Consider the following 20442-nt stretch of genomic DNA (forward strand, 5'->3'; position numbering starts at 1 on the left):
TCTTTGCATTTTCATCTATGATCAGAGTGATCTTTTTGCTGAAGCACCAAGAGAAGAAGCAAAAGAGAGAGAGGAGCAAATCCCAGTAAGTGAAGGTAAGAATCAATAGTTGCCTCCTGTAGTCTTGTCTATGCTGTGGTTTATTACTCCTAGCACCTAGACTGTTCCCAGACTAGAAGGCCTCAGGTAGCAATTTGCAGAGTGAGTCTCTTCTCCTCACCAGTCGTAATAGAGAATGGCTGTGTTGAATTTTTACATGTGTTCGCTGTGATCTGTTACAAGCCTACTCTCCTAGAACTGAAAGGATGTCCTTACTGCTGTTGGCAGAGCTCTCTGCATGTGCTGGGTTCCTGCGTCTCAAGTGTACTTTGCAGGATCCAGCTGTGGGTTTGAGGGGAGCAGAGATTTCTTGCAGATTAATTCAGATGAGCTTCCCACTAGGTGCATATCTAGACCCTTAAGGACTCTGAGCACATATTCTGTATTGCAGAGCTTTTACTGAAGCACTGTATTTGGTGAATTTTCAGATGTATGTTGGGAGACTAAGCCATTTTGGTTTGAATGGATTGTATTGAAGTGGTTTTAAGTGTGTGAGTGTGAACTGTTGCAAATAATGCTGTATGTAAAAATGTAATGTGCCTATACGCTTCAGTACAGTAGAGCTGTTCTGTGGAGTTTAAATGGAAAAAAAAGACTGTTACATATATTTGCTAAATCCCAGAAGTTCAAGGAGAATGTGTAAAGAGTTCTGAGCTGTTAAGAAAGAAAAAGCAGTTCAGACTTCTTCTTGGATTCCTTTTTCTGTGGTAGAGTTCTGAAGGCTTTGACAGCATAAAATAAGTGCATCCATTTGTATTGTACTTCCTATGATTTCAGCATCCTCTACAAAGTCCTTAAAGAAAGTTCCTGCAGGTGCAGTATTTCTGTTTCCAGGTATGCTTTATTCAATAGCCAATTGCTTCATGCACAAAATGCTCTTTTCTTTAAATCTACTGCCAAGGTTTTAAAGAAAAGCTATCAAAACACAGCAGCACTGCATTGCTTGATCATATGCTTAATGGCAAATACAGATGCTTCTACCATGCTAAGCCTAAACTGCAGCATGTTTGTGGATAATCAAAGATTCTGGAGGAGTTCTGAAGGTAGGTGTCACTGATGGCAGATATTAGCAACCGTCAGCTTCAGGTGTTGTGCTCTGAACTTTTAGAAATGTGTGTCACTTCTGCTGATATTATGCGTCTTAATTCTGCTGTGCATGCAGTCACAGCTTCCACCTGTACTCTGAGAAGGAAGTGCATTTTGATCTTTCACATTTGATCATATTCCCTTGGGTTAGGAGAAGAACAATTTAAACATCAAGTTCCTATGTTTAGGTCAGTCTTGCATTTCTGGTTTTGATTCAGAGGATCTGCATACATGGGAAAGAATCAGGTCTATAACTTGGAGCTAAAAGTAAAAAAGAATTATACTAAGATCTCTGTTTCATATCAGAATCCAAGCTGATCAATGAAAAGAAACATCACCAGTCTTTTTGAATTTACTGATATAGATTTCTGTCTATGGGCAAGCTCTTCACTTGATTGAGGTACCTGAATTTTAAGTTTTGGGCTTTCTTAATAAAGGTCTATTTTAAGACTGGCTTCAGTAAACTGAGCCCTCAGTCAGCCTAATTTTTAGAGTAGGAAGTACACAAATCCATGGTCAAAGATATATGCCAACAGTGGGACTTCTACATAATTCTAAAACTTAGTTGCAGAGTTTAAAACAGCAGATTGATGTATGGGATTCTTTTATCCTTTCTTCTTTCTTGGAGTTACTATTGTATAAGCAGGGAGTTTAGTCTTTAGTTGCTCCCTCTCAATAACTTGTAGACAGGCTTAAGTCACCAGAGAAAAGCAAAGATTGAGGCTCCTTTGCTATTCCAGTGGACAGTTTGTTTAGGAAATCAATAATCTTTAATAAATAACCAAATTTTCTGGCTATATTCCTGTCAATCCTAAGGCACTTTTTAATTGCATAATAAACCTTTCTTTTAATAAGAACCTGCTTCTGATCAAAATTTATGCAGTCTGCTTAACTTAACCAAATATCAGTTGTTCTACTTTCTGCCGAACTTTCATTTAAGTATCTTCCCACCTCTGTCTCATTTCCAAGCATCTGCACATGAGAAGCTAAAAGGCTTAGAAGTGTTTGCAGATTATACTGCCACTTGCCACTGAGTCTGGATATTTCCATGGCAGATGCAGAAGGAGCAGCTGCTCTGGCTGGTTCTGGTGAATCACTGCTGTATCTGGCGTGTGCAGGGATCTCGCACCAAACCAGCCTCGTGCCACAGTCCGGCTGGTGGGCTCGCATGGCAAGTGTGGCTCCTGGGAAGAGCTCAGTCACCTGTCCTTCGCTCTCCCCAAGCACCTTACCACTTTTATTGGGCCACAGTGGTATGATGTACTAGTTGTTAGGGTAGGATTCTGGTTCAGGAAGTCCATAGGGGCAACAATGTGGGACTACTGAGTCTTGTAGCTTCAACACAGAGGCTGGCTGCTGTTCCTAGGAAAGACGAGCAGGTTTGAGGAAAAAGTAGCTGCAGTGAGAGTGAGGGGCTGTCTGTGACTTGGCTTTATCAAAATGTGTCTAGCTAATGCTTTTGATGTGGCACTGTTGCAGGAGCGCCTTAGAAATTGCTGAGATGGAAACTATGCCTAATGTCACTATGGCACAAGTTCAACTTTTTGGTAATTCTGGCAATGTTATTTTGATTATTATTCTGCCCTCATCTGACCTGCAGGAGGAAGTGATGTGTTTAATTCCACTGTAACTGGGGAAAAAGACAAGAAATCTGCAGCACAGAGCACAGAAAAACCTCCTAAACAACGTGGGAAAGTTGTTCTATTCGATAACGATGATGATGATGATGATGACTTCTTTGTGGAAGCAACTAAAAAGCCTCCAGATCCAGGTACCTCTGAACATTTGTGGTGAAATATTAAACACAGAAGGTCATCAAAGTTCAAACTGTTAGGAACCAATGAGTTATAAAATTCAAGCCTTCATCACTGCTTACTTCCACTTGGGTTTTGAGGGGCTGTGATTTTGGTTGGTTTTTGGTGTTCCATTGTAGAGGGGTATTTTCGTCATTGATATTTCCTTTCATCGGAGTGGTGTTGGGCTGGTTTGTTTGTACATGCTCTCCCCTGACTTTTCTCTCTAAGGATGTTCCTCTACCACTAGGGCAGTATCTAGACTTGAATCAGGGAATTGGTACAGGCTTTATTCACACAGCCTTGAATCTTTGTGCCAAACATTCCCTATTAGCAGGGTCTAGGCCTATGCTAAGCCAATACAAAACACTGCCTTTAGAGGTGCCAGCTGACTCAGCTACTCAGACAGAATATGACTGCATATTCTGTCACCAGTGCTTTCAGGTAACTGGTGTTTCCCTGGGAGAGCTTGTCTGGCTTTTTCTCTCAAATACTCCTGATGTTGGTCATGGCTAAACAGTATGGTATCTTTTGAGACTCTTTGATCTTCTTTTGTCCTGTATTCCTCTGTCCCTGTTTGTTTGATGTCTTTATGTAGTCAAGTCCACAACTGACCTATTTGATGATGATGAAGAAGGTGACTTATTCAAGGAGAAACCTGCCATTCCTTCTGTGGTTGCTGGCACAACTAAAGAAGCAGAAAGCCATAGGGAGGCAATCATGGAAAAAAAGGTAATGGCATACAAATGGATTACAGGTTATAGGAAAAAGTTTCTAGTGCAGCTGAAGTAGTCTTTCCATATACAACGCTATGAAAGTGACATGTTTATGAAATAGGACTAGGTTCACAGGGTCTTCTATAATTTAGTGCTTCAGTGGTCCTTGAATGCCTTTTGCCTTTTAAACTTGGGATTTATTTGGGGTTTTTATTTGTGTGGGCAGTGATTGAAAGAATCTTATTAAGGCAGGATTGAAATGAGAGCAAAATGAGAAGCCTCTGATAATAAAAAATGTTTATGAATTTCCTGGCTGAAATTAAACCAGCCTGTGTTACAAACCTTCAGTGTTACAGTTCTGTGCTGCAGAGACTTTCTGCTCTTACACCAGCCACTGACAGCAACCTAACTGGTAACTCATAGCTTGTGGTTATTATGGGATAGGAGGGTGGGTGTCACAGTTCTCCCTAAGCATATACAAAACTTGGAGTGTTGAGAAAACTGTTTTTCAGCTGAAAAGTCCTCTAAGTTGTAGAAAGCTTTGAATGTGGTGCTGAGCACATATATCCAATCCACTTTCAGAACAGTGCCTTGAGGAAAGTAGCAATGCTTTTTGTTTCTATAGTAGATACTGTATATACTCATTTTATACTTTCTGTCCAATGAGTATTTGAGCATAGTTAGCTGGAGTGACTCTACTCCCCTCTGGACTGAGAAGTACAGTGCTGGGGATGTCTAATGCAAATTGCTGTAGCACTTTCTCCATATTGTCCTATGAGAAGCACCTGAGCACAGGAGCCAAAGCCAGCTTCTAATTCTGCTGCACTGCAAGAGTATCAGTGAAGCAGGAACAGTGATGGGAGGGATCTCACAGCACTTGGCTTTCCTGGAGAAGAGGATGAGAACTGATTCAGCAGCACCCCTCCTGCTCAGTCAGGAAGAGAGGGCTGTTTTATACTCCAAGCTTTGTGACAGCAGTGCTTGGGTCTGGGATCATTCCAAGTTTAATGGTAATATAGCTGGTGGCAGGCTGGGGCTGTGCTGCGATAATGCAGGAAATGATGGCTGGCACAAACTGCCCTTGTCCTTTATGAAGCACAGCTTGTTAAAAAAAGATTTTCCTTTAGCTCACGAGGCCTGGCATGAGTTGCTGCATACATTCTTCTGCTGAGAAGGATGGTGTGGCAGAAGAGGCCTATGGTAAGACCTGCAGGTCACTTGTGCATAGCACATGAGTTTTGGACTTCAGCCCACAGGTGACAAGCCTGGGTTCTGTCCCTTCAGCTGCTGGGATTTTGCTATCAACATCCCTCTTAGCAGGGGTCTGTCATGGTTTAGGAAAGGTACTTCCCAGTTTAGTGCCCCCACTGCAACCATGCTGTTGGTCACTCTTGCCACCCCTCTCTCCCTGGGCAGGGTAAAAGAGGGGAATTGAAAGCATGAAAGGTAAAGATCAGGGCTTGAGATAAAACCAATTTACTTGAAACAGCCATGAGATAAAAAAGCAAACAGCAACAGCAGCAATACTAATGAGAGAAGGTACAAAAAAGAGGCAAATGATTCCTCTGCCATGCTGAGCTGACTCAGAGCACTTCTCCTTGGAAAAGACTCTCTTCTGCCTGTCCTCAGCAATGACATGAGGTAGCATAAAATAACTTCTGGGTTCTGGCCACACCCCCTCCTGGCTACTGCAAAAAAAATGTCAATAGATATGCCAGCCCTTACTGAATCTAAAATGGGTGCTGATGCAGTATCTCTGTTTGTCTTAAAGAGTCAACCATCCTCAGGTGAGGACTTCAAACCTTTATCTGAAACGCCTCCAAGAAAACAGAGGGGCCTTTTCTCTGATGAGGAGGATTCTGAAGTGAGTATTTCTTTGAGAAATCCCTACAGAAATCCTTGAGATCTTAGTCATCCTGACTTCAGTCCACTCGAATCTGGGGACTCTTTATGCATTTTGTAGCATTGGGAAATCTGACATGCATGCACATACCCCCAGTACTGAAGTTCCTCTTGCTCCTAGAATGAAAGCTCTGTGATTGTTTTCCTGTCTTCAGGGGGTTCGACATTAGTGGTACACACAGGCATTTTGTGTACACACAGTGGTGCACAAAGCCTGAAGACAGGAAGGAGCAGCAAATGAAGAGTAAGAATCATTAAAAGCTGCATATGTTTCATTTTGGTTTTCAGCTAGCAATTGATCTGCAAAGATGAGGAAAATCCATGTGCAGTTGCAAGTGATTGGTACATCAGATAAGGCATCCACTACTTCATAGGCATTCTAAACATCTTTTTTCATAAGGAAAAACACTAATGTCCCCTTTAGAGTTTTTAAACATATAACCTTGCTTTGCAAAGTGACATTTCTTTGGTTTGCACAGGATTTGTTTTCATCAAGTAAACCTATGAAGTCCAAAATTACATCTCTCCCCACGAGCAAGTCCATGACAAAAGCTCCACTTTCCTTATTCGATGATGATGAAGAGGTAAGTACCACTTCCTGATACTACCTGTGTGGGAAGCCAGCTGCACAGGCTGTTGCAAATACAGCAGGAAGTGTTCGGAAATTTACAACACTAGGCTTGCAAATGGAGCACTAAATTGATCTTGCATTGTGCAGCAGTTCTGAGCATGTGGACAGCACTGTGGAGGAGAGTGGGAGTGGAGAGTCTTACAAGTTCTTTTAAGTAGTTTGAAGTCACTGCATTTCACCTCTGGACCTAAACATGAAAGATGTTATCCCTCTGATTGATAGAAATAGAGAACACTGAGCAATAGAACAAATACGAGCTTCAAGAAGCTGTTTTACTCTAAACCTGTATGACTTGTCACATGGATGACTTCTTGCTTCTCTTGTCATGGCTGTTGAATTTCTTTCTTCTCACACTTCTATGTGTAAGAATTGTGAGTGCTGGTATGGAAACAGAGGTCACAGCACAAGTTTGTGCAAAAAAAACTTTAAAAAATTTGAATTGGTGTATGATTTTTAATCTTTTTACCCAGTGGTAGTTGTTCAGCTCGCTTAATGCCGGTCCTCAGAATAGGATTCGTTCTCCAGTTCATTATATGGGTTAGAAACAGTGCCCCATTGTGTTGGCTGCTGTGCTGCAGAATTGCTAAGTGGTGATTTTTGGCTGCTGGTCATGTCTTGCAGTGGAGAATCTGTGGGCCAGAACCAAGCTATATGGTTACAGGCTTCTGGTCTATCAAATGCTGTATGTGTAGAATTCCTTGTACCAGAATATGGTGTTAAACTTGAAGTTGACTTCACAAAACACCATTTCTGTATCCTGCTTATATGAGAAGTGGATGACAACACTATCTAACATGCTGATGATTTCTCAATGAGCTTTTCATTGTGGCTTTGGCTTTTGATTTTTTTTATAATATTATATTTTCTTTTGTTTTAAGGATCTCTTTGGTGTGGGACCTGCCAAGAAGCACCAGGAAAAGCCTCCAGAAGAGAGAGCAAAACAGTCAAGGCCTCTAAAGAAAACTTCCAGCTTATTGTTCAGCAGTGATGAGGAGGTACTGAGGAGTGGGATTTTGTTAAAAGGGCTGGGCTTTATGCTAAGCAAAGCATAAAAGTTTGGATAAGGGAACCACAGACCAGTTCTGCTGTGTCCACATGCCATGCCTACCCCAATTCTTTGACTTGTTTGCAACTAAGAAGGCTGATCCTTGATCCAAATTTTCACAGGATCTAGGTAATAGAAGTCATGTGGAAGAGAAAGTCAGTATTTTCAATATAATTCATAGAAAGTTTGATAGCAAATGGAGACTGCTACCAACAAATCTGACTTAAAAATAGTAAAAGGGAAAAATAAGTTTGTTCTTACTGCTCTAAATTCTGTAAGGAAAGTTTAGCAGCTCTAGATAGATATGTGTTGAGGTTTTCTTTGTTTTTAGGTGAGTTTCTTATGTATGTGGTTTTGTTTACTGGACTTTTATTTGTTTAAGTTTTGGTGGTTTTTTTCCTTTGTTTGGCTGTTTTGGGTTTTTAAATCTAGGGATGGGAAAATGATACATAACTAATGCGGCTTCCCATAGAGCAGCCCTCTTCTAGGGATGGGCTAGGTATTCATCTTAAATGAAAGCCAAAGACACTAAAGTAGATTAAAAACTTAAAAATTAAAAACTTGTCTGGAAACCTCTGAATTAGCTCATATGAATAGGATCCAGACTCTTCTTAGTCCTCCTACCTCTCACAATTACTTCGTTGCATAGACTTTGTTACTTGTCCTGTAATTGCTTGTTTAGTAGACAACAGTAATATCTTTAGATGCATTTTTATCTTAATGTAGAATAAACCAAGTTCAAACTTTGTCATGCTGTAGACCCTTTTACAAAGAGGATAAACAAAGGTGGGAAACTGGGGAAACCACTTGAAAGGCTGGGAATAGCAAAACAAATGAGGCAAAAGTATCTTGTTTGGTGTGTAGACTTGAATAAATGGTAGCTGTGGGAGGAGGTGTGTGCCTGGGGTAGAAATAGTTTGAAGGAACTAAGTGCACCATTGAGCACTCCAGTAATGAGGTGTCTTGGGTGTATATGTGGTAGGGTTTTTTTTTCTTTTTTTCTTGTTTTTTCCCATACATTAAACTTGCTAACTATATAAGTGGCTCCAGTCAGGTTCTACTGAGTGACCCTACTCTTGTGACACTGCAGTTGACACTGACCTCAGCTGTCAAGAGCAACTGTAACAAAGTGTGTGTACCATATTTTGCTGGATTAATACTGTGTGCCAAAAGGTGACCAGGCCCTCTGCAAAGCCTGAGCAATGTCAGATTACAGTGGCTAAAATGCAGGCAGCTAAGTAAACTAGTAGAGAGATGAAAGGACTGCCAAGATGATGAAATGTTCCTTATAGAGAAGACTGCAAAGTGGCTTTGACCAAAACAAAAGAAAACTTGTTCCTTCTTTTTAAGGAACATTGGAATGTCTCCAAGCCAGCTAAACCTCCTCCTTCTGAAGATGGCCAAAAAGAAGACCCTGCAAAACCACCTAGCACTGTCAGTCAGGCCAAAGATGTGAAGACAACAAGCCTCTTTGAGGAAGAGGATGAGGACGATTTATTTGCAATCACTAAAGAGAGGTGACAGTCCTGGGAGGGGAATAGGGAGACATTTATTCAAGACAGCCCAGCAGCCCTTTCAAAACCAGATGGACCCAGGCATATTGCAAGTTCCTGGTTGGTTCCTGGTACTGTTGCTGAGGAGGAAGTAGGGGTGTGTGAATAGGAAGGGGCAGTGCCCCTTTTCTATCTCTGCTGGGTCATTCTTCTTGCCACCACTGAACTTTCCATTGCGGCCTTTCCATTTCTATGCCAGTGATATAAAATCTTCTTGACCTATTTTTATCTTCACTTCTGCAGAAAGCTTTGCAGACAAGAAAGAGGGTATTAGAGTTGTTGGGACAGTGAGGAAGCCAAGTGCTGTATCTGGGAACTTGCTGAAAATGATGGTCCTAAGTGACACTTCTAAACAGATGCAGCGCATGGCCACTGAATGTTCCTCTTCTTCTCTTTCTCACTGCAGCCAAAGAAAGCCACAGAAGCCATCATTATTATTTGAAGATGATGATACTAATGAAGAATCATTCTTCAGCTCTCAAGCAATGCTACTACCTTCAGCTGCTAATGCTGCAGCGGTAACTCCCCATTCTTTTAAAACTAACATGGAATACTTAGTCTTTTTACAGTCTATCTTCATTGTTAGGTACTGAATATAAGTCTAACTTGTTTTACACAATGGTTACTCTAGCAAATTGGAAATGGGAAGTCTGAACTCTTACATGTGCTCTCTTACTACTATTAGCCTAATAGAGACTTCAAAATTTTCTTGACCACTTACCCTAAATTTGTTTGGTTTATGCTAAAAGCCCTTCCTAAGGATGTTTTGAAAGCTCTCAAGCATTAAATAACACTAAAAAGAACAAACAGCTTACTGCTGACTCAGTAGCCAGAGTTAACCTTTCATGTTACCCTACCCAATGTGATTCAGAGGTGTAAACAGGCTTCTTTACTGCCCTCCCTTTCGTGTATTCATACCCTCCTCTGTCTTACAAGCTTAGCCCATGATGTACTGGTTGTGCTTTGGAATTGAGAGTAGGAGATGCAAGGATTTACTAGAGCTGTATCTGTAGTGGAGATTCCTGTATGTGTGCTTCCTGGCACCCCTCAGCCAGATTCAAAAACTTATAATACAGGAAATTAAGTGTCACAAACCAGAACGTCGCATGGGAAGAAAACAGGAGAAGTCACATATGTTGCCAGTGTCCTAGACCTCTGCAGTAGGCAAACTGAGACTCTGCTATCCCATGCAGCATACACTTTTTTATATATAACCACCAATTCTGTGTTGCCAGCATTCTCCTAATTTTGCAGGAGAAAGTAAAATCAGCACAAGCACCACCTACCTTTAATGAAGAAGAAAAGAAGGAAAAGGAAGATCTGCCAGATAAAACAGTGAAGTCTAACCAGGAAGAAGATACACTGTGGCATTCAGAAGAGCCTGGAGCAGCTCCTGTGCCTGGAGGAACAAATGTTGCAGGGCAGCAAACAAAGGTAAAAGTGAGGGGTTTTCTTACATTAATCTGAAGTTTGGTAAAGATTCAGTTAAAAAAAAACCACAATCAAACACTGCTGCTCTGGCACAGAAGTATTTTTTTGGATTGGAGGAAAAGTAACTCTGTCTCCATTTAGCAAAATCACTTGTCAGTCAAACAGCAAATTGATTAAATGGCATTTAAAAGTTGTTTCCTAACTGATGTCCTTGAGAGGGATTGGGGTGTTTTGAGGGGAAGGAAGTAGGCAGAATCTGTTTTGGTTTTCCCCTCCCGAGTGAGTTGGGTTATCTTCATTTACATGAACAGAGCTTTCCCTTAAAACATAGCCTGTATAAATATATAGGTTTTTCTTCAAGCTCAGAAACTTTGTTTCACCATAATGTGTGATGATTTATAAAGTAATAAATATTATGGCCTTCAGGATGGTGAATTTCTGCTGGACAATACTGTTACAGAACAGTATCAATGAGTATTGAGTGTGTTATTGCAGAAGCTTCAGCAGAACTGATCTTGGTCGTAGCCTTACTAAGTAATTCTTGAGGAATTACCAGTTGATGAATTTCCATTGTAGTTCTTACTCTTCACAGTTTTCCTGAGCACATTTAAGGTTCACTCTAAAGTACCCCAAGTGGTATGAGCTGGGTAACTCAGAGATAGTGGTTGATTAGTGCAACCTTGTGGTGCACATGCAACCTGACATAGAGATGAGGAGAGAACCTTACACAGGAAGCTGCTTATCAATAGTGCTACCGAGTAGGATAGAGGAGGAAATTTGTCTTCCTTTCAGACCTGAAATGTGTGTTCTTTTCTTTGTCAACTGTCTCTTGCTCACCTGCATATTGATACTCTGTCTGCTCGGGAAAAATTATTTGAATGCAGTTTCTTGCTTGGTAATGACTGCAGAACTCTGACCACTGCTAAGAAAGCTTAGCAGGATTTTTGGGCAAACCCAAATAAATAACAGGCTGATGTATTACTTTGTTTTTTTCTTCTTTGGTGGAGCCTTTTGCACTAGTATCTTCAGAGGCAGCTGGTACTTCAGATCTGTTTGCAACATCACCACCAGCTCTGGAGAAAGATGTGAAAATCCAAGCTAAGAAAGTGTTAAGCTTATTTGAAGAGGAAGAAGAGGAGAGACTGGAAGATGATGATGGCATAAAAAATGCACAGAAAGGAATTGGTGTGGTGAGTGTAAGGAAGTTCTTGAACACTGGGAAATGGTATTTCCCTCTCTGCTTTTCTAGGCAAGGTTTTGTTTTTACCTTTCCCTCTCTTCATGTCATGCAGGCTGATGTTCCTCAATTTCTAACCTTCCAGATTCTTGCTTGAGAAGTTATTCCTGCTCTTCCTTGTGATCCTGAATCCTTTTGTACATTTTCCTGTCCCACTAACTTGAAAGCATTTTACTGCATGCTACTATGAAAAGAAATTCTATACAGATGTTTTGGTGCAGCTACTTGATTTTTGCTTTACAGAACTGACTCTTCAGTTACTCCTCAAGGTCAAATATACTAGGAAGTAAAAGGATATGGAGTTTTAAGCCTTGTGATTTATCCTTTTTTTTTTTTTTTTTTTTTTTTTTTTTTTGCATTGTTACAATTTGCTTGCTGGATATATGCTTTCAGACTTGGATTCATAATAATTATCTTAATCCTATGCTTACTTCTGTTTTTCAAGTATGTGTATTCATTTTTTAAAAAAGCTTCCAGCTACCATATTATTATTATGGCTTTTCTGATAGAGTGTATACCATCAAGAGGTGGACATGGAATTTTCAGTTGCAATATCCTTGAATCTCTGGCAATATTCTTGTTTCTCCTTGATGCAAGTGTATTGAAATTTTTCCTGTAAGTTTGAAGTAGTGTCAAAAGGTACATATTATATGCTACAGTGTACCACAAAGTTTTGTCATCTTAGTGTGTAAGGTAAGCAGCCAATCCTAAAGCCCTTGGAACTGAAAGAAATAGATGACTGTTGGAGAAAAATCAGTGTTTAGAGCAGCTTCTGAGTTAAAATGGATTGTTAGCTTGGGCCCTTGTTTACTACTTGTGAATGAATATTGTGTTTCGTTTTTTGTGGGGAGCACACTGGAAGATAATTGAAAGAAGCCACATCTGTCCTATGAATTTGGAAAAATAGAAGTCCATTCAAATATTTCCTTCAAAGCTCTCATCTGTTAGCATATAGTAGTCACAATGTGATTAAGCTGCTGAAATGAAAAATCAGAATGGTAATTTATGAACTTAGTATTTTTGATAGGCAAATCTAAAAGGAAGGCTACCTGCCTTATAATGAAGCATATAACCTCACAGTGGGAGTTTCTCACTATGTGGACCTTTCTCCTCTCTTTCCAGGCTTCTGAGAAAGGTACTCGGCCCAAAAGCACTGGAGTCTTTCAAGATGAAGAGCTTCTCTTCAGTCACAAACTTCAGAAGGACAATGACCCAGATGTTGACCTCTTTGCCAGCCCCAAGAAGTCGATGGTGAGTTCAAAGCCCTCCTCTGAACCTCCTATTTAAAAACAGTCTTTGAAGTGTTCTGTGCACTGGTGTTCCTTGCGTGGACACAGCTTAGAAGTCACTGATTTCCAGAGAGGGCGAAATGCTAATGTCAGTTATATTCTGGCATCATGGGCTGAAAGAGATGTGCTTTGGATCTGTGACACATCTTTTCTTTATCTTTCATTTCTTTAGTCTGCAAACCGTGTCCTGAAGCCGTCACCTGGAGGGCTTTTTGGGGATGATGATGAGGATGATCTCTTCAGTACATCTAAAACAAACATTCCGGTACCTGTTTGTCTATTGTAAATTACTTACATAAAAGAGATTGGAAAGAAGTGTATGGAAGTGTATTTCTTGTATACTCACAAGAAATTAAATTACTTTTCAAATCTTTTTGAGAGAACAGAAATGGTCATTGTGACCCTGAAACATAGGGACCAAACAGATGCCGATTTGGCTAGATTTCTGTTCAGTTGAAAACAAGATATTAAAAATTCCCCTTTATTAAAATTTAAAATTTTAAATTTTTGCTTGAGATCTTTTGGGGTTTTGGGGGGTTTTTTTGGATCTGCACACCATTCTTTTTACCTCATTCATGGTAACTTGTGCCTATAATGCTTTTAGAAAATGGCCGAGAAGAAAACTTCTCAGACCAGACCTTCCTCAGTGAGCAGTAACCTAGAAAACGCTTTAAGTGCCAAGCAAGATGAGACTCTGAAGGCAGCAACTACAGAGGCAAGTACTTAAATCTTGTGACTTGAACAGCATGCAGAGAAAAAGGTATATCATCCTGTTTTAAGTAAATGTCTTCGAAAGATGAAAACTAATGCCTGGATTCACTGGCTGCCAGGCAGCAACGCATGGCCAAACTTCTCTGCTTAACAGCAGGTGCACTGTTACTAGCAAGAAGTTTAAATGTTATTGATGTTTTATTCATTGTACACACACTTTAAAATGTGAAATGGTAGTGAAGAGCTACACCCTAGGTCCAGTTGAACTGAAAAGAGTTGTTTCTTCTTTGACGTGCCAGTGTCTGTTGGGGTGAATGTGATCTTTAAAGGTAGCCTTTCTCAGAAAGGAGATCAGGGCATGCAGCACAAATCTGTCAGTTGAGACTCTTGGAGTCTTTAGGGTGATTAAACAAGACTCTTGTCCTTAATCTTGCAGAATCAAGAGTCTCTGAGAGAGGTGATCTGGCCCAGAGTTCTGGCCTGTGCCTCACCAGCACTGCTTGATGGATTTTCGTGTGTAGGAGATTAGATTTTTATTGTGGAGAGTGGGAGTTGTTTTTTCTCGTCTGGACTGAAGAACAGAGAGCATGCCTGTAGGGCTAGTAATTAGCACATCTTCCCTTTTTGTAAAGTGTTCCTTGAAATGTAGAACCAGGCTCATCTTCCTGGATTTTGTAGCTACTGACAGCCTGCTATAGGAATGGTTTCAGCCTATTTGAGGTTAAACTGAATACTACAGACAGTTAAGTAGAGAACAAACTCCTCAGATACTAGGATACTCTGTCATGCTGTCAAGCTCTTCAAACTAGCCTCCTAATTCTTGCAAAACCTCAGTCACTTCAACCTAGCTGAAGGAGCTCTGACTGTCCAGTCATACCAACAGCAGTTTTTACCTAACTCACAGAAGCATGCAGACTACAAACTTCTGGAGAGCAAGCCCCGGAAAGTGCACCTTAGCTGATTTGATTCATTCCTTGAGTCCTAGAATTGACTCAGGTCTTCAGACCAAACAGCTGCTCTTGCTCTTTTTAGCCTAGTCTTCTTTCTAGCACTACTGGACAATTCTTTTTAGAGGAACGCTCACTTCTCTGAAGCTGTTTTCCTTTAAGTCTGAGTGGAACAATTTTGAAGCCCTCTTGGCATCTGTGTGGGTTTCACTGAAGTTTGTGGCCCAGTTATAGCCAGTTACAAAGAGAAAAGTTAGATCATTGCCTGGCAATATGGCTTCAAAGGATTTTAGGGGACAGAATAAACAAGGAAGAGAAAATAGCTGTCCTGGTTTGATTCGACTAGTGATGGCAGTGACCTGGAGAAGATGGATGTTGTTCAGTTACTCTGGCATATTGGGTGAATGAAATGTGACAATGAAGATGGGGCCATGGCATGTGGGAAACTGAAAATTTAGTGACTATAGCTCTAATAGTAGAATTTGATGATAACAAGGGATCTTCAGAAGAAATTGGTAAGCAATTAGCTGCTTTCTGTTCATATATTAAAATGAAAACTATGGTCAGATTGATAACAACTTGTCAACTTGTTTAATTCAATGTAATTTTGTGCAGAAATCTACAGGTCCTGTTCCCATTAAAACCAAAGAGCCTTCATCTCGGATTGGAAAGCTACAAGTAATTAACTTTACTGGCACTTTAACTTTCAAAAAATAAAAGAAAATCTTCCTTGCCTCACTGATGGCTTTCCCTGAACCAAAATCTTATTGCTTCTTTACCTTATTCTTGCAACATTATTATTTGTTTCAGATGGCATATTTTTGATTGCTTTTTCTATATTGCATGTTTAATATTATTTCCTTCTTCTGTTTCAGTCTTGACTCTAAGCAGCACTATTTACTCATATTGGGGGGGGCAGAGGGTGGGCTCCTCTTTGAAATGCTATTGTTCTTAGCACTATTAAGTATGTTCAGGGACTCTTAGTGGAGGGACGATGGTTATGTCCCTCTTCTCACATAAAACGACTAATAACTCTCTATATCACAGTATCATTCAAAGTCAGAACCATTGTCTCCTCAAACAGAATGTTGACCAAACAAATAGGTGTTTGGTCTGGCATAACTTGACCCTGCTGTTCCTGAAGCTCTTACACAGAATAACAGTGTTGACCACTCCACAGTTTTAGTGAGACACAGCTTGTGGGATACACAGACGTTCTTAGGTCTGAGAAGAGCCAGGCACTTTAGAAGTAGAACTTGAATACCCAGATACACTAGTTCTTGCTCCTTCTCTGGAGCCACCCTTGCTCTGGAGCAGTAGTAATGTGATCTCTTTTTGTCTGTATGTTTTTTTTGTCTGTTTTGTAGGCTAACTTAGCTATTAACCCTTCAGCCTTACTACCTGGTGCAACGCCTAAGGTCTCCAGTGTCAAGTCCCCCTTACCAGTGCTGGACACTCCATTACATGAGCCCAAGGAGGTACAGAACAGTGAAGCCTTCTCTGCTGCAGGAAGCAATGAAGAACTCGGCGTAAGCTTTGATCAGCCCATGCAAGCAGACACCTTGCACAATGCCAATAAGGTAACCTTGGTATTTAGAATAAGAGGAGGGGGGATTAAAGACACGGTCTGTCTTCATGCAGGAGTTTTAGTATGCAGGTTTATCTGAATCTAAATGGGAGTGTGAAAATCTAATCCCTTCTCACTTCCATAGATCACTGAAGAGAAAGTCTAGCTTAGCACCTATACTTAGCTCAGTAAGGGGCTTATGCATATACCTGATGCCTTTTAAAGTACGCATGTACCTTTTCCAAATACTGGATTTCCCCTATTGGTTGAAGGAATGTTAGCATAACATCTGGTCCTATGCCAGAAGACACCAACCTAAGAAAATATTAAAAAGATGTCTTGCCAGGCTAACTATAAAACAGGTTACTGGCAGCTGCTTTGACAAGCTATCCAAAACACATCATTGCTGTAGGTTGACCTTTACCTACTCTGTGGATAAAAATGTCATGCTGTCCCGAACTGTAACTCTCAATTCTTTTTCAAAGAAAACTTTCATTTTCACACAGAGGAAAACAAAAAGAAATGTTACAGCTTCTGACATGGTAAATCTTTGCTTCCTGACTAACTTGTTTTTCACTCATACTTTCTACTTTATGGACTGAAAAGGGCATATTCCAATTAAAGACTGTGGTTCTTTAAAAAAAATGGGAGTATCAGCCATGTAGTTAAGATTTCATCTAGGTGCCTATGATTTTATAAGTCTGTGGGGTTTCCTGAGAGCAGCAGTTTGAGTAAGATAATTTAAAATCTTAACTTTGATTCTTTCTTCCTTCAATGCTGATGAGGCTGTTCATTACTAGATGAGCAGCAGAGATGACTTGGCAAGTTACAGCAGCTGTCACCACAATGGCTGACATGACCCCTTAGTGACAAATGGGTTTGAAGCTTGTACATTAGCCTGGTGCATTACTATGTAGGCATAGTTGTTTCTAATGGCAGCATGTTCCAACAGACAAAGCTCTCTATTGTGATACTTTAAAATAGACAGGCTTGCAAAGAATGGAATGCCTGTGGCTGCATATTATCAACCTTGAATGTCCATTTTAGTGTAGTAATGATGTTTTTTACAGAAATAATCTGAAAAGAAGTGTCTTGGTAACTATACAGTAAATGCTTTTTGTGGCTCAGGTTAGATGTTGTAATTTTGGCATATCATTGTTTCTTCAACCTTTCAAGTTTGAGTGAAATATATCCAGTCTAATGTGCTTTTTTCCAATTGCTGGAACAAAGCAAACTGCCCAGCATTCTGCCTGCCCTTTCAAAGAACAGTGCATGAAGCAATTAACAAAAGGGAAGAAGAGCCATGTAACATTTCCTAGCCATGTAACTACTCCTGTCTGTGTGGTATAGGGGAGAGGCTGTAATGGAAACTTGAAGGGGGCTTCCTTAAAAGCAGCAATTAACTACAATAGGCTATGCATAAAATGAAATTGCATGGAAAATATAATTAGTCATGGCTTGAACTATACTATAAAAGCCCCTAGATTAGCAAGATAACAGGCCGACTAAGGTATTACCTAAAGCCAAGGGGGCTAGAGTGCCTTGCTGATCTGTTGTGACTTATTTGCGAGTGCTGTTGCTTTTGTACACCAGTTCCACTGCTGTGGAATGACTGAGGGCAGCAAATCAGAAATCCTGGGTTATCTTTCTGATTCTTTCTCCAAACTGCTCCAAGCTTAAATGTCGTGTGGGGCTTCTTCCTTAATGTATGGTCCTGCTTTCCTTTTCCTCCTTCCCTGCAGACCAGGATCAGGGCTCCAGGGAAGCGCAGACCCCCTAGCAGAATGGCGCGCCGTCTGGCTGCCCAAGAGGCTGAAGTGAGTGACCAGGTGGACACTACTAAAGAGTTACAATTCTCTCTACCAAAAGAAACGTCAGCAGTAGTGAACCTAAAGGAGCCTCTTTCTGCTGAAGCAGAGTCCAAGGAAAATGGCTTTCTCTCTAGCTTGTCACTACCAGCTCACAGCAGTGTTTTGTCTGCCGGGACAGACAAACTCCTTCCTCCAGAATCCACAGAAAGTGGAGATGACCTGTTTGAATCTGAAGACCTTTTTGCAAGCAGCTCAACATCCAGACCAGCTGCACAATCAAAGTTGAAGGAGGGAATGCCAGACAGTATGGCCAAGAAACCCATCAAGGGCAAGGAGAAAAAGCCTGATCTGGGTGATCAGGATAGCAATGATCTCTTCCAGCCTGTACAACAAAAATCTTCAATAAAAAGCAGCCCTATACCGTTTTTGGAGGAAGAGGAAGATTCTCTCTTCACCTCTCAGAAAACTGGAAAAAAGGATTTAAAATCTGCTGTCTACCAAGCAGTTGACCATACTGCCCAAGATATCTTTGAGGTAATGGCTCAATTTGCCATGTTGTTTCTTTGTTCCCCAGAGCTATAAGCAGACCCTTCTAATTTAGGCTTAATGGAGGCTACTGAATAGAATGGGGTGTGCAGAATAAGGAAGTGAAGTAAAGTCTCAATCCTGCTCCGCTGTTGGGATATAGAAATTTTTGGGTTGTTCAGCCCCTAACTAGCAGCAGTATTTTAAAAGGTGGAGCCTTAACACAGAACAGGCATGCACTCAATGTGCTGTGACAACCTGCCTTTTTCAGAATAATAAGGTATTTGATTCTTATTTTTTAATGGTCTATTCAATTCCCAGCACCTAAATAACACTTTTGAAAAAGGAATGAAAGTGGTGGGCTGGGCACTTGATACAGGCCTCTGTGTTCTGTTCTTGACCTGTGTACAATCCACTGCTAAGGCACTTCTGCCAAGTCCCCCATGAGGAAAAGGGTCTCATACTTCTTGCTAGTTAGGTTGGCAAAAACCTCTCAGATCACTGAGTTCAGCCTTTGTCTGATGAGCCCAGGAAACCCAAGTCTTCTAAGCAACTCAGCTGCTCTGTACAGATAATTTGACTATTCTCTTTAAGTGTGTTGTGGGTTGATGAGATCTTTCCATGTTTTTCTCCAAGGATGATATATTTGCTACTGAGGCAATTAAGCCAATGACCAAAATGAAAGAGAAAATGCCAGAGACTAACCTGTTTGATGATAACATTGATATTTTTGCTGATCTAACTGCAAAACCAAAAGAAAAGAAGACCAAGAAGAAGGTGGAACAAAAATCCATATTTGACGATGATATGGGTAAGTGTAAATCTTGCTACAAGTCTTGTAATTCTGGCCTGAGTTACACTCATCTTAGATGTTCTAGAACCCTTTGCTTTTTTTTACTTTTCAACTGCTCTGAAATCTCTGGTCATATTTGGATTTTAACCTTGGATGAGAACTTTATAGATTTATAGAACTAGCATGGCATTTAAGTAGTTTAGGAAAGAGTATAAAATTGTTCTGAGGAAAAGTTTAATTCCTGTAGGGAATTACTCCAGACAAGTTTCTAAGAGACTCATCTTATGTTGTTACAGCTCTAAGACAGATTCTGTATTTCAATTTGCACAGCTTTTTGTACTCTGCTTTCAGATGAGTCACTGATATGAGAAATTAGCATCTCTGCCCTTCCTATCTTCACTATTGTGTTAACTACCCTGAAGCCCATAAGCTTTTGTTTACATTCATGTACCCAGGACAATTTACAGATACTACACCTGAAAGCAAAGGTTTGCCATGTATAATTTGTTGAAAAACAAGCAAGTAGTAATGTGAAATGATGGGCAAAGCATGCTCCTTTCTTCTTCATCAACAGAGATACTGAAACTTACATGATTCTCTGCTGTGACTGTTCTCAGGCTCTTCATGGCCAAAGCTCTTCTTTAAGATTGCATGTATTTATTTTCTTAGACAAAATTTCTTCTTTAGCTTTGGTTCATTCCCTCTAACTTATTCAAATTGAACCTGACTTACTACTGTTTTACTTGGACTGCTGCTAAGCACTTTAGCCTGATGGCTGAAGTCTGTAAATGGGCTGGAAAACTTGCTGGAGAATGAACATTTTGAGATTTCAAAATCTTCTTGATTGATAGAAAAAATAAGAACTTAAAAGGTTTGTTAGGAAGGTATTTGAAATACATATTGGATGATTTAAAAAAATCTTGATTTAATAATTTATATTTTTTCATGTAATCGATAGTAAGTGAAGGAATCTGCCAAGCGAATTACCCCTTATTTACCCCTTTAATTACCCCTTACCCCTTCCAAATATTCAGCACAAAAGTCTGAACGGAATGTTGAAAAAAAAGTCATTGAGTGCCACTTGAAAATTAGCCACAATGGAACCTGTTGTTTGTGCTTCCACTTTTGACATCAACTCTGGTGCTAGAGTTTTGTGTTTGATGTCACAGCTGATCTTGATGCCTACTGCACCTAAAGCACCTGCATTTGATGGAATTCATTTTCCTGTAGAGTGGTGACTGTTCAGTGGTACAGCCATAGGTATGCAGCTCCCTAGTGCCCATGGACTCCAGAACACCAACAGGAG

General features: G+C 40.4%; 2 protein-coding genes across 6 annotated transcripts in view; one reads left to right on the plus strand and one right to left on the minus strand.

Annotated features, from left to right (window-relative positions):
* LOC136364217 (broad substrate specificity ATP-binding cassette transporter ABCG2-like) overlaps nucleotides 1–20442 on the minus strand; it is a 249788-nt gene that overhangs the window by 15190 nt on the left and 214156 nt on the right. The gene's annotated exons all lie outside the window — the stretch shown is intronic.
* LOC136364210 (WASH complex subunit 2A-like) overlaps nucleotides 1–20442 on the plus strand; it is a 32804-nt gene that overhangs the window by 9908 nt on the left and 2454 nt on the right. For 2 of the 5 annotated variants that reach the window (XM_066323909.1, XM_066323913.1), the window contains exons 12-29: nucleotides 26–95; nucleotides 877–933; nucleotides 2786–2956; nucleotides 3577–3710; nucleotides 5466–5558; nucleotides 6076–6180; nucleotides 7106–7222; nucleotides 8623–8789; nucleotides 9232–9343; nucleotides 10080–10265; nucleotides 11264–11446; nucleotides 12616–12744; nucleotides 12955–13047; nucleotides 13387–13497; nucleotides 15056–15118; nucleotides 15808–16020; nucleotides 17750–18352; nucleotides 18980–19154. In XM_066323909.1, coding sequence (XP_066180006.1) covers nucleotides 26–95; nucleotides 877–933; nucleotides 2786–2956; nucleotides 3577–3710; nucleotides 5466–5558; nucleotides 6076–6180; nucleotides 7106–7222; nucleotides 8623–8789; nucleotides 9232–9343; nucleotides 10080–10265; nucleotides 11264–11446; nucleotides 12616–12744; nucleotides 12955–13047; nucleotides 13387–13497; nucleotides 15056–15118; nucleotides 15808–16020; nucleotides 17750–18352; nucleotides 18980–19154 — 2782 coding nt within the window. The remainder of the gene's footprint in view (nucleotides 1–25; nucleotides 96–876; nucleotides 934–2785; nucleotides 2957–3576; nucleotides 3711–5465; nucleotides 5559–6075; nucleotides 6181–7105; nucleotides 7223–8622; nucleotides 8790–9231; nucleotides 9344–10079; nucleotides 10266–11263; nucleotides 11447–12615; nucleotides 12745–12954; nucleotides 13048–13386; nucleotides 13498–15055; nucleotides 15119–15807; nucleotides 16021–17749; nucleotides 18353–18979; nucleotides 19155–20442) is intronic. The other 3 variants (XM_066323910.1, XM_066323912.1, XM_066323911.1) reach the window with 3 other exon arrangements.

The sequence above is a fragment of the Sylvia atricapilla genome, chromosome 8 (assembly GCF_009819655.1).
Source record: "Sylvia atricapilla isolate bSylAtr1 chromosome 8, bSylAtr1.pri, whole genome shotgun sequence".
Classification (NCBI taxonomy): Eukaryota; Metazoa; Chordata; class Aves; order Passeriformes; family Sylviidae; genus Sylvia; species Sylvia atricapilla.